Source organism: Alligator sinensis, unplaced genomic scaffold, assembly GCF_000455745.1.
Source record: "Alligator sinensis unplaced genomic scaffold, ASM45574v1 scaffold707_1, whole genome shotgun sequence".
Taxonomy (NCBI): domain Eukaryota; kingdom Metazoa; phylum Chordata; order Crocodylia; family Alligatoridae; genus Alligator; species Alligator sinensis.
In genome coordinates this window covers 2,576,670-2,589,650 of record NW_005842065.1, presented here as the reverse complement: position 1 = coordinate 2,589,650, position 12,981 = coordinate 2,576,670, and the positions used below count along the sequence as shown (strand labels likewise).

At 44.9% G+C, this 12,981-nt stretch overlaps 1 protein-coding gene across 2 annotated transcripts in view; it reads left to right on the top strand.

Annotated features, from left to right (window-relative positions):
• Window positions 1-12,981, top strand: part of GMIP (GEM interacting protein) — a 38,957-nt gene that overhangs the window by 21,834 nt on the left and 4,142 nt on the right. For both annotated transcript variants that reach the window (XM_025203987.1, XM_025203988.1), the window contains 15 exons: window positions 320-445; window positions 802-866; window positions 1,976-2,086; window positions 3,875-3,955; window positions 5,021-5,209; window positions 5,801-5,938; window positions 6,584-6,774; window positions 6,934-7,028; window positions 8,236-8,319; window positions 8,470-8,568; window positions 9,168-9,307; window positions 9,548-9,736; window positions 10,113-10,250; window positions 10,836-11,032; window positions 11,751-12,033. In XM_025203987.1, the coding sequence (XP_025059772.1) occupies window positions 320-445; window positions 802-866; window positions 1,976-2,086; window positions 3,875-3,955; window positions 5,021-5,209; window positions 5,801-5,938; window positions 6,584-6,774; window positions 6,934-7,028; window positions 8,236-8,319; window positions 8,470-8,568; window positions 9,168-9,307; window positions 9,548-9,736; window positions 10,113-10,250; window positions 10,836-11,032; window positions 11,751-12,033 (2,126 nt within the window). The remainder of the gene's footprint in view (window positions 1-319; window positions 446-801; window positions 867-1,975; window positions 2,087-3,874; window positions 3,956-5,020; window positions 5,210-5,800; window positions 5,939-6,583; window positions 6,775-6,933; window positions 7,029-8,235; window positions 8,320-8,469; window positions 8,569-9,167; window positions 9,308-9,547; window positions 9,737-10,112; window positions 10,251-10,835; window positions 11,033-11,750; window positions 12,034-12,981) is intronic.

Sequence of the window (12,981 nt, the reverse complement as noted above, 5' to 3'; positions counted from 1 at the left end):
GGAAAGGCAAAGTAACTGCAGGTCAGCATATCAAGCATTGAGAGACCATCACACAAAGGGATCCAGTCTCTAATTACAAAATAAGCTTCATAAAAATGTCCATTTTAAAACATTTTACTGGAGACCAAATAAGCTTAAATTGCCTAGAACTCATAGAGCTCTTCTGGGAATTACCATGAGATCAGCTATTATCCTCTGGGAGTTCATTTTCTACAGCTATTATCTGAGATGGCACAAGATATCAGAGAGACTCAGGTTTTTACCACACTTGGGGAGCCTCTGCCAACTGAAGCTCATGAATCTGAATTTATTTTTGCAGTTGAAGAGGCTGATGAGATGCTGATAAAATGTGAAGGTGGTGTGGAATATGCCCTTGAATATGCCAAAATGTGGTGTAAATATGTCAAAGAGCTGCTCTTTTGGATTGACAAACGCCTGAATTATGGTGAGTCCCTTTAGTGGAGTCCATAGTCAGCTCAGGGCAACAGGCCAGCTCTGAGTTGGTGCACTCTGCTAGGGTGGGACTTTGCAAAGCCAACAACAGGGTACTGTAGACAGTAGTGGATGCAAATATACTATTGAGTAGGTTAAAAGCTCATCTTCTAACTTGGGTCTCAGACAGATATAAAGATAAAGATTCACATTCTCAGTAGCCAAAACTAGATTTTTTTTGTGTGTGTCCTCAAACATTTCTTAGAATTCTGCTAGGATAACTGATTCACACATTGCAGCAGCTGTTTTGGGGAGATGTGTTCCCTGCCAGGGAAAATATAGAATCTAACCTGTTCTTCCCTTTCACAGAAATAGAGTTTGCCAAAAGCATTGTGAAGATAGCAGAATCAGGCCGACATGCCATTAGGCATCAGGTACAATTTATTTGGAATACTCTTTCTTTCACGGCTTTCCCTGTTCATGGAGCTTATTGTTCCACTCCATAAATCACCCATGGAGCTCTGTTTTGAATCATGCTAAGGTCTATAGAGTATGATTTCCAATTCTTTAAAAGCAAGGAAGGCACTTCAAGGAAGTTCAGTAGTTTGCTGTAGGCAAGACGAAATAAGGGGATTAAGAACATTCTAAATGCCAAATAGTGAAACCAAATCAGATCCATGGTCCTTCCAATACAGTATGCCCTGGTCTCTGATGACAGACAGAACCAAATGTTTCTGAGGAAGGCACCAGAAACCTTGCAACAGGCTAATGTGGGCTATTCTCTCTTCCTGTGGCAAATTTCATCTTGACTCCTACTAAAGTCTCAAAGCATGAACTTTTTGTCCCTTGCAGAACTGTTTTTAATTGTCCACTCAGCATTGGGACAATTCCTTTTTATATATTCCTACATATGATAATAAAAGGAGCAAGAGTCATCTTAGATTCTAGACCACTGGCATCCAACTGATTCAGCCTCATGCTGCACTCTGCCCTGATCTTGACCTTGTGTCAGAGAGATCCACCATCCCAATCCAGCCTCACACCATCTGCCTACTGGATCCAGCCACACACTGCTCTGATTCGGCCCCACACCAGCTAAGTCCAGCTGTGTGCTGTCCACCTACTGGATCTGACCATATGCTGGCATGATCTGTTGTGCAGGGCTATGTTATCCAGCTTGTGGAGCTCCCTGTGGGTCTGGAAATTTGGCAGCAGGGAAGCAGCAATTAACACTGCCACTGCTCTTCTGCTGCCAAGTTTTTGGATCTGAGGGGGGCCCCACAAGCAGATGATACAGCTCCATGGGCTAGATCTGACCCATGAGCTTCAGCTCTAGATAAAGGGATGAATTTGTATTATGTCAAAGGAGCACAATAGAGAATAAAAGCTCCTTTGCTACTTTGTAATGTACAGGATCTGAAATGCCTACCACCAATGTAATCAATGTGGATGATCATTTTTGTTTATAATAAGAATAATCTCTTTGATTTGGAGAGGCTGTGGTGATTGTCTAGTATTTTATATACATACTCTCTCTCCACAGTGTGACATGCCTCTCCAGTTGCTTTACACCAGCGTCATGGACTATGACATAAAGGCTGGGGGTACAGCCACTGACACTGTAGTGCAGCTACAGCTGAGAGAATACTACCAGGTAGAGTATTTCCTGCTTTTGTTGGACAGCTTCACTGCAGTGGTTAGGCAAGCGAGCAGCCACAATAGCTCAAGAGCCCATTAATCTGATTGAAAGTAAAGGGAGGAAAATTCACATTTAGCTTCAGAAAGAATGAAATTACCCCCAGGAATGCAGTAGCCTGAGAAGTTCAGTATCTGATGTTACAATCTCAGCCACTCAATGATTCTTCCTACCTTAACAAGAGCTGGTGCTGTCATCAGACCCTGGCTCTTCCTGCTTTCCTGTTCAGAGCATCCGTAATGAAGCTCAGCTGATTCAGGTAGACAGGTATTGGCAAATGAGCCAGAAATCAGCATGTCCTCCTTACCAAGTGGATGTCCTCCTTACTAAGGAACTATCCATGTTGTTCTGTAAGTTCCTGCAAGAGCACAAGCCTAGAGCCCCTTAGGGCCTTTTTAGAGTCATGTTCCAGAGCAGAACACATTGCAATCCAATCCTGCCCATTCTTCCATGCTTGCAGAGGCTGTTCCTGCTCTACTGAGCAGGAAAGATGCAGGAGGCAGTGCACACGCTCTGTAGGGCAGGCACCTTCACCCCACAGGGTTCCAGGCCCAGCTCTTCAGAACTAGGTGCCTGTACACATGCGGGATGCGTGCTCCAATTAGTTACAATTAGAATAAGTTGGCGCAAACTCGATTGGAGCATTCTAATTGGAATGCTCTAGCAGCCTCACTGTCACATATATTCAGTGCCCCTGCATTTCAAAATGGCAGCAGGGGTACTTTAACTGAAGCTTGTCGAACAAGCTTTAGTTAAAGCACGTCTGCCACTATTTTGAAGTGTGGGATGATGAATACACGAGACACTATGGGCATTTTAATCAGAGCAGCTCCCCAAGGTGTCCCCCCACTCTCCCACCCTGGAGCGTGTGCACTGTAGCTATTCAAGCCATCTGCAATGGAGAGGTGACACGGTCTGCTTTAGGTTGCAAGTGCAGTTGTAGAGTAGCTCAAGGATGAGGGTTTCTGGCTTCCCACTAACTCTCACGGTGCCCAGCTAAGTACTTTAGGGCGGAGGTAGAACTGGTGCTGCAGACTTACCCTTGTTATAGTGTGGGGCAACACAGAGTAATCTGGTTCCATTAAACTTTCTGGTGGGTGCATGAAAAGCAGATGCAATGGCTACTATTAACCTCAGCAAGCTGCCCCACTAACAGAGGCAAGGTTAGCATCCTGATTGAAGCCAATTGGACATTTTATACCAAAATGGTTTTCATCAGAAAATGCCAATTTAATTAGACTTTGAGGGAAAGTATCAGTTTCAACAGAGCCTTCTTCAGGAATGTTTCTCAAGCCCAGCCTGTAATTTCTATTCAAAACCTGATTCAGAACAGGAAGCCTATATCCTGGATGAATGCTGGGTTCATAACTACTGGGTTACTGGCTATTCTGGATGCTGCTGTCCATGGTTTGTCATGGAAAATTTCAACAAGTCTTGGGTTTGACCTAATGCAGAACTGGAAAATTTCTGAAATTTTGAAAAATTTGGGGGAATGGGAAAACTTTTTCCCATCTAGGTCTAATCCTAAAAAGGCTCCTTAAGCACCACCAGCCTTTGTAGACCAGGGCAAAGGAGCATGACTGGAGCACAAAAATATTAGGGACACTTCTTGGGTCTATCTTCTGTGACCTCCTGTCTAATACAAGCCATAGGACTTCAGTCAGAGGCCTGTGCTAAGCCCAGAAGCTTGTGATGGAGATAGTATGTAGGCATGTAATTTTCACTTGCACTGTAATTTCCTTGCAGCCTCTTACAGCCAAGAGGAATGAAATTGAAAAGTGGCGGAAAGAATTTAAGGATCAATGGACAAAAGAACAGAAGAGAATGGTAAGAGCCCTGGAGATGGCAGGCTGTGAGAGAGCCACATGCTTATGTCTGGCAAAATAATGAGAATGCCAGGCCTGTGAGAGCACACAGTAAAAAGTGCTAACAGCATCCTAACTGGGACTGCTTTTTCCTGTCCCACACTGCCCTATTGGTAAAGGCAGGAAAGCACTTGCTACATCCCCATGCAAAGATCATACAGGAAGGCAGTATACCCCAGGTTAATCTCTTTTCCACTAGCTCCCCTTAAAAGGGATGAGGTGGTGAGGAACCCTGTGACAGCCAATTCCTCCCCGACAGGATCATCAAGAGAACCCCCTGCCAATAAACTATGTGGAAAACACTTCTGATTAGCCACGTGCAAGGGAAAAATCATGCCCCAGTTTTCTAGTTTTTAGGACTCAAAGGCACATCTACACATCACCCTATGGTGATGTTGTTACTGCGCCATGCTTTAGTACTTCCTTTTGGAAAAGCAGATGCAATGGCTACCTATTAACGTTTTGGAAACACTAAAGGATGTCGCAGTAACTGCCCATACTGCACCGAATGGATGGCACACCGTTATTTTTAGCCACCACTTTGCCGTAGCAGCGCACTAAAACAGGGGAGCACACCACTACGGTAAAGTAGCTGCCAGTGACATGTAGATGCACGTGGTCACTACATTGCTGTAGTGCATTGCTATGGCAAGGTAGCGCAATGTGTAGACATGCCCAAAGAAAACTTTCTTAATATCTCTTAGTGCAGCAATGTCCGCCTGAATTTGCAAAGAACACAAAACAACTCTGACACCTAACAATAATGATCACGAACATGTGTATAAGTAGCTGAAGGTCTAAAACAAGGATGGTGAGTTAGGGCAATGGGACTAGAGAAGGAAATTAGCAGATATTGAAATCTGTTCCCGATAGTTGATGGTGTAAGCAATACTGGTGTACAGCCTCACCTTTCCTGCTGATTCCTAGCTATATGGGAATGAAGGTAGGCATGTGTGTGACCCCCAGCAGCAGTGGTCTCCCTCCAGCCTGATGATGTGTCCTAAGTAAGCTCTTTGTCCGATTACAGAATGATTCCTTATCATCCTTGCGCAAGTCCCGTCTGCACTACATACAGCGCTGTGAGGAGCTGGAGAAAGCCAAGTCACTGAGTGCCAAGGCAGAGGATGAATACCAGAACATGGCTGCAACTCACCCTGGCAGTGCCAGCAAGCAGCTGGAGAAACGGCGCCGGTCTCGTGAGGAAGCACAAGCAAAGGTAACTGTCATGGATCATGGAGCTCTCTCTCTTGCTCACTCATGAAGAAAATGTCACCATGCTGTTATGGACACTTTTCATTTGCCAAAACTTGTTCTGGGCTAAATAAAATATTGATAACATTTTCAGTTTAAAATGGAATGACAGCAATTTGGGGAATACCATACATTAGTTTGTTTCACTAGGTTTACATTTTCATCCAGCTCTAGGATCAGTGCTTTGACCTTAAGATTTCCTGGTGTGACAACAAGCTAAGACCTGCCTGAGTAGCAGCCCAATCCCTATCCGAGATACTAAAAGATGCTTGTTGAAGTGCCTGGAGTCTGCAGACATGGCAGTGACCACTCTAGTCTCTAAATTTATCTTAGGAGCATAAGGTGAACTCTGTTCAGGATGTAGCAGCAGGCCTGGGACTTACCATTTACCAGCACTAAGAAGCCCATAGCCTCCAGCTTGCTCTGGCTCCTATCTCACTTGACAATCCCATTCATGGCTGCTCTGTGATCTGCACCATGGACTCCTTTTCATCATTCTCAGGGTGAGGATGCCTGGCACTGGCTTCTGTTTCATTCTGTGTTTACCTGCCCCCAGGTTCAGGAAACTGAAACTACTTACAAGACATGCATCACTGATGCCAACTTTCGCCGGCAGGAACTGGAAAAGGTGCGAGAGAGGATTGTCTCCCACATACGGAAACTTGTTTACCAAGGAGATGAGGTGCTAACCCGGGTAAGTAGGAGACAACAACTACGCAACGTCCCTCTATCTCAGACACAGAGGAGCTGCTATTTGAGTCAGGTCTCCATGGTCCCTCTCTGCTTTACTGGTAATTATCCTACACATGGCTGCCCATAGGAGACATCAGGTCATATTCCAGACATTTGTTTAGCATTCAGCACTAGCTTTACAAAGAGTAGCACTCAATATACCTAGCAATTACAACCACAAATCTCCTACTGCATTGGAGAGTCTCTGGTTTACGGCTGAACAACTGATGGTTAATACAAAAACCTGAGATCAGGATGCAGGGTAAGAACTAGTGGAAAAAACTCATGCTGTAGTTAACTTGGCACAGGGTAGGCAAAGTTCTCTCTTGGTTGCCAAAGGAGTCCCTGTTGGTTCTCATACTAGAATTACATTTCCTTCAGCAGCTAGAGGTGGGGAAAGGGACTGTATTTTGATGGTTTTCATGCAGACTCATTTAAACTAAGTGCATTTTCTAAATAGAATTTAAGGGTAGGTAGGAATATCCATAAGCAAGAGAAGTACAAGTAATCAAAGGGTTTGTGCAAGAGTTCTACAAACAAGTTGAAGTTAGAGCCCAGGGAAGACCCCCAGCCTCAGTGTTTCAAGCTTTTTGTTGTTTCCATAAAGGTTACCCTGAGGATGTTCAAGCTGCGGCAAGATCAGGCAGAGAAGATTCCATTGGATTACCAGACCATGACTGAATCCTGCAAACCCTACAAAATGGGTGAGAAATACCTGGATTTTATTCAGAAGCTGCAGAAGAAAGAGAATATCGTGGAGGTGTTTGAATTTGAGCCATATACTCCTGTGGGGAAGAGGTAAAGAAGTAGAGAACTGCTTGAGAGTTTTGTCTTCTTATAGATATAAAGCACTGTGTACATCTATGGTAGAATTATATATATTAGTACTTATTGTTATTACCTTATTGTTATCTGGGATAAGCCATTTCACAAAATCTGCTTGTACCTCATTCTCAGGTCTCCCTCTAGCGGTAGAAGAAAGAATCCACCCCAGCACACTGGAATCTCCTTCTCAGCTACTGATCTGACCTCCTCCTCAGAAGATGCATCAGGAAAGCAGCTTTCCTAAAACTGTGAACAAAGTCAGATTAATTTGAAAAGAAACATTAATATTCTCCCTTGTGATACTGAAGCTTGATTTCTGTATTTAGGTAGCCACGAGTCACAAAGATTGGTTTATAATTACCTCTAAAGTAAGACCAAACCCATTTTCCAGCTTGCAACTGGAAGTGATTTGAAGGCTACATTTGTATAGAAAAGATTTCAGGCCCATAGAAGTCTGTTCCCTGATTGACTCCAGGCATTTTATTTTTACCACAAATTCAGGTGTCACTCATTCACCATCTACCTCTGAGACCAGAAGAATGTTCCAAAAGGAAAATTCTCCTCCAGTGTCATTCTGAGATTCTGTCAGATGCCAAAGTGTCATTTGGGGAATGGTTTATTTCCATGACAAGCCTTGTAGCAATTTAACAATGGGACAAAAAATGCTGGTCCCTGGCCTGCATGCTTTGAAAGCTCTTGTTCATCTCCAGCGATATGACCTGAACTGGAGATTTCCATCCAGGTTTAGAGATTAGGACTGTGTTCCCTTCCCCCTGAATCTTTGCCTCTTGTTTCTTTATCCTGTGAAAATATTAATGGATTTTTCTGGCAACTATGGACTTGGTGACAGCCTGCACATCACTGGCCCTTTTTATAACTCCATATTTGATTTCATACTTGACTACTTCTTATGTGCATCCCAGCTCAGAGTGGATGTGATGGTGCAGTGAAGCCCATCAGCCTTCTACCATTATTCTTATCAGTTCAGTCCCCGGAGTATACAGCACTCAAGTTTTACTTGAGTGCTTTTACTTCCTCCTTTCATAGGATATCACATTTCATTACAGGTCTGACACTGTTTTTACCACCTAAAAATCTCTCTCAAAGACATTTTGGAAATTACATCCCTTCGGTAGAAAACAACTCTCTTTACACTTTTATGACACAAAAGGACATTCCTGGAGGGCTTCCTAAAGTCTGACATGGTTCAGCAAAATACCTGCAGATCACTGTATGTGTCTATTTGTTTGTCACTATGCCTGTGTTTTCACTTTAGAGTTATCCACAGAAGGTTGAAGGGGTCCTGTGGTTCTGGGGAATTATTAATACAAATAAAGACCCAGGCAGAAGAAATATGGATAGCAGCACTTAGCAATCACTACTGAAACATTATGGTGTTGAGATGATTCTTATCATGTTATTCACCTTTTATAGGTGCAAACAAATCATGGAGTGACACAGAAAGCCTTGGTGGGAGCGGTGAATTCCAATCCCCGGATTCTCCCACTTCCAGCCCAGGTGAGAAGAACAGTAATTTCTACCCAATATTCAAACTAACAAAAAAATTACAAACAGAAATAAAATGTGGCATTGGAGTTTTTTCTAGGGAAAAAATCCCAAAGAACTCCTTTACTGTCTAAAATATAAACCCTTCTTTCTTGTCTCCAGGGAACTTTAATAGGAGGTTGCTAAAAGCTTCATCCACAGGCACCATGTCCTCCTTGGATGATTTTGAGGAGAGAGATTCATCTCAAACATATGAAAATGGTAAGCAGTAAAGAAAAATGATTGACAGATGAGAGAACACAGTAGAATTCTGCTTCCCATTGATGTTATGCGTACTTAAGTGAGATTCACACATGCAGCCCTGCCAGTGCTGTAGCTGTCTAGTTCAGTATCCCATGCAGTCATACGGCCCTCCAACTCAGTTGCAAGCTGTAAGCATCGCAGCTATGGTTTCCAGCCTTCCCCAAACACAGACACACACACTGCTCTGCTGAGACTCCTCCATCACAACTCACAGTCCCCTCTTGTTATCCCAGCCCAAGTCTCATTAAAACTGCAGCTGCTTCTCAGGGAATACCCCACTATTTGATTGCAGCTCAAGTAAACATACCCAAACTAGCCAGCTCTGGTCCTGGTAGGCATGCTGGCAGTGCTAGCTAAAATCCCATCCCAGGTCCTTCTCGCTCTATAGTGCTGTTCTGCCAGCAATCTGTTGAGCACTCCCTGCTCTTCTAGCCAGAGGTACAGATCTGCTGTGGCACTGTCTGAACAAACAGGCTGCCAAATTCCTTTACATTTCTAATAAACATGGATGACCTTTTACAATGTCCCCTTTTTCTGTTTAAATGATTCTGCATCAGATAATGGATCATTCCAGTGCCAGTTCAAGAACCTCACTTTGTCAACTGCGGCACAGACCCACCGGCTGCGAAAACTCCGGGGCCCATCCAAATGCAGGGAATGTGAAACCTTCATGGTCAACGGCATTGAGTGTGAAGAGGTGAGAGAGCCCAGAACCCCACAACCGTCCTGAGTCTGCCAACTGTACCTGCAGTAACCTTGCTCAAGGGCCAGAATGAAGGCAGAGGAGGGTGCATCTCCCAATGGGAGGCAAAGGAACAATGCATAAGGGGAAGCAGCCTGTGATATTTCCCAAAGAAATACCTGAATTATTGAACAGCTGAGTTGTCATTGCTGAGCTGCAATTCATATCTAACCCAACACTGTCCTGTCATTGCAGTGCTACTTGGCCTGCCACAAGAAATGCCTGGAGAACCTTCTGGTCACCTGTGGCCGTAAGAAGCTGCCTGCCCGCATGTCCCTCTTCGGCATCAACTTACAGCAGGTCTCCTTGGATTCCCCAAATAAAATTCCATTCATAGTCACAAAATGCACGTCAGAAATTGAGGCTCGTGCCCTCGGAGTCCAGGTGAGCAGCACAGCAGTTGCACCCACATAAGACCCAACCCTGCTCCTGCTGAGGCCTAGGACAAGGCTTCCTTTGGTTTTAATGGGAGCTAGGTTGGGCCCTTGGCACCTTTCATCTCAAGGCACTTCACAGGGTTAATCATTGACAGGTCCTCTGGCAGCTGGCATATCCCACACTGAGACACAGAAAGAATTCTCTTCAATTCCTATCAGCTCTGCTGTCCCTGCCATTCAGTCTCTGCATGTTACATGTTCTAGAGACGATATCATATCAATGCCGTGTTCTTTCTTTGTTTTTGCTGGCAAATGCCTGCTCCCTCTTCTCTTCTCCACTCTGTACCTGAGATTCCTTGACTTTGCTCTATTTAACAATGCAGGGGATCTATCGGATAAGCGGGTCCAAGGCCCGGGTAGAGAAGCTCTGCCAAGCATTTGAAAACGGCAGAGACCTGGTGGAGCTCTCGGAACACTCTCCCCATGACATCACTAGTGTCCTGAAGCATTTCCTGAAGGAGGTGAGTAGCAAGTCTCTCAGGGAAGCCAGAACCCATCTCTGGTCCCAACCACTTGAAAGCTCCAGGTTTGGCTTCCTGGGGCAGCCTTGGGGGCAGCTCCTGCTCTCGTGTTTCTCTTTCCTAGGTTTTTGAGGCACTGAAATGTGGCAATGCCTCTTTGTTGTAGGATCAGGCATTAATTCTGTCAGTTGTCTACTCCTAGAAACTGATCTTGTTACAACCTCTTCTGTGGTGCTATAGGCATGACTGTCCAGGATGCCTGTGGACTCCCAATCCTAGCTAGGTACAGTGTGAATGCTCATGGCTTACAATGGGTGATGTCAAGCAGGGAACCTAATGCTTCCCTAAGTAGTAGCAGGTCTTGGATACTTTTGATCCTTCCCCATATTTAGCCTATGTAAATGGCAATTCTGGTGGGGGCTGGCCTCAACACTGAGATAAGAACTGGAGAGAGTCTGAAAGTGCAAGGTTGATTGGGGCTAGAACTGGGGGCCACTGACAGCAGCAAAGGGTCATGATGAGATTTTGCTCAGATAATCAAACAGGCAGGATGCAATAACAGTTTTCCCACCCTGCCCCTTGTAGCTCTCAGAACCTGTGCTCCTGTATCAACTCTATGATGAGTTAATTGCACTTGCCAAGGATCTGCAGAGACCTGGAGAAGGGAAGAGAGACAGCTCAGGGTTTTCATCAGACCCTATCCAGAACATGAAGGACGTGCTGCACAAACTGCCTCTAACGAACCACAACACCCTGCATCATCTTGCTGCACATCTATACAGGTAAGGGATGCAGCAGTTGTCTTGTTGATTAGACACACCAAGAGGAGCAGCTATGGTGTCTGCATCAAAAGAGGCCAGGGAGGACAGCTGTGAGAGAGGCAAAAGGCCAAAGGGAAGTTTGGATTCTAGTGACTCCAAGCAAGGGGGAAGGAAAAGCTATTGATGTGAAATGGGATGTCTTTTGCAAAGCAAAAAGCCAGTAACTGACAAGCGCTTTGGACTGCTAGCTCCTTTCATCCAGCATGGAAGAAGGATCACAGTGATAACCCCCATCTCTGGGAGCTGCACTTTTCACCAGGCTTAGAGAAACCCCAGGAGCAGCTCTGTAGTCTGAGTGTATGCAAAGCAGTGCATTGTCTGTCCATTCCCTCCACCATTCCCACCTGTCTAGCTCCCTGCAGTAATTTATTTCTTTGTTAGAGGTAATTAGCCTTGTTAGTCTGAAGTCAAGGAGAAGATATGGTAGATTTGTACTTTACAGACTAACCAGATCAGAAGTGCATGCGCTTTCATAAGCGGCAGCTTACTTCATTTGATGAATGAAGCTTATGTATCTGATTTAGTCAGTCTATAAGGTGCAAAGCTACCCTGCCTTCTGCCTTTCTTTACTAGGAAAGGATTGAATCAGCTTACTCTATACCAGCTCATTCCATCTGTCTGCCCATTGCAGTAGGGCTCAGGGTTAGAAGCCCCTAACAATGTTGTTTCCCTTCTCCAGGGTGTCTGAGAGATATGAGGAGAACAGGATGTCCGCCAACAACTTGGGGATAATCTTTGGGCCAACGCTGATCCGACCCAGTGCAGGGAGCGATGTCTCCATGACCTGTCTTGTAGACTCTGGATACCAGGCACAGATTGTAGAGTTTCTCATTCTGAACCATGAAAGGGTCTTTGAGCGTTTTGCCTTGGCCCCTGGATGCGAAAACCCTTCACAAGAGGCCTTGGCGCCGAAAGATGAAGAGCAGCAGAGCCCCAGCAAAGACAAGACTATGACCCAAGAGGTAGAGCTCCCAGACACTGAGCTGGCCTCAGTGACCCTGTTGTGACAGGGAAGAGGACTGGAAGCTAAAGAAAACTTTCTTACAGAAAGTGGTCAAATTTGGCATCAGTAGGTTATTCAGAGAGCAAAAAGCAGATGGGTCAATCCTTGTGGAATGGGAGTAATGAAGAAATGTTAAGCAACAGATCACTCAGAGTGTGCAGTCCTCCTGATATGATTCAGGTTTCTCCAGATTAAGTTACTTAGGATATTACTGTTTCTCTCAGTAAACAGATAGTTTTACAGCTTGTGGAACTGGCAATATATAAATAGCAAAGACTGGCAGGATGCCCAGCACATCCCACATGGCTTTGCTAGGACTGCTCCCCTGAAGTGTGGGAGGGTGGTAGCCAAACATGCTGTATTTCTGTGCTGCTGTAAACCTGAAGCATTCCCAGCTCCCCTGTCTTCCCCACTCTTCCCTCACAATCACTATTAGCAGTATTCCTCTTCACAGCACTTTAAAACCTGAATTGGCACAACACCTTGGGAACTGGATCAGGGTTATAATATTCATTTGACAATTGGCTTAACTGAAGCCAGGGAGCAGGGAAGTAGTCAGAGGGCAGCAGAGAGGGAGGCAGCTGCCAGAATTATAGGGTAAGGGGCCCTAAAGTCCTGTCCCCTGCATGTGCAGGCAACTGTTTACCCAAGAAGTTCCCAAAATTGCCATTTCAAATCCTCACATGCAACTACAGTGTACAAAATCAGAAACTCCAGGAACCACCTGTTATGTGCAGTGGGTAGACTGGGGAGACAAGGGTGCTACCAATGCTCTACCACTGCAATGACAGAGAAGTAATTAGTACATGGTCAAAGGCTCCTAGGAAGATGACTGGGCCCTTCTCAAAAACTTCTAGCCTGGGAAGATGATCATTCCTTATTACCTAATGCTTTCTTTATTAAAAAT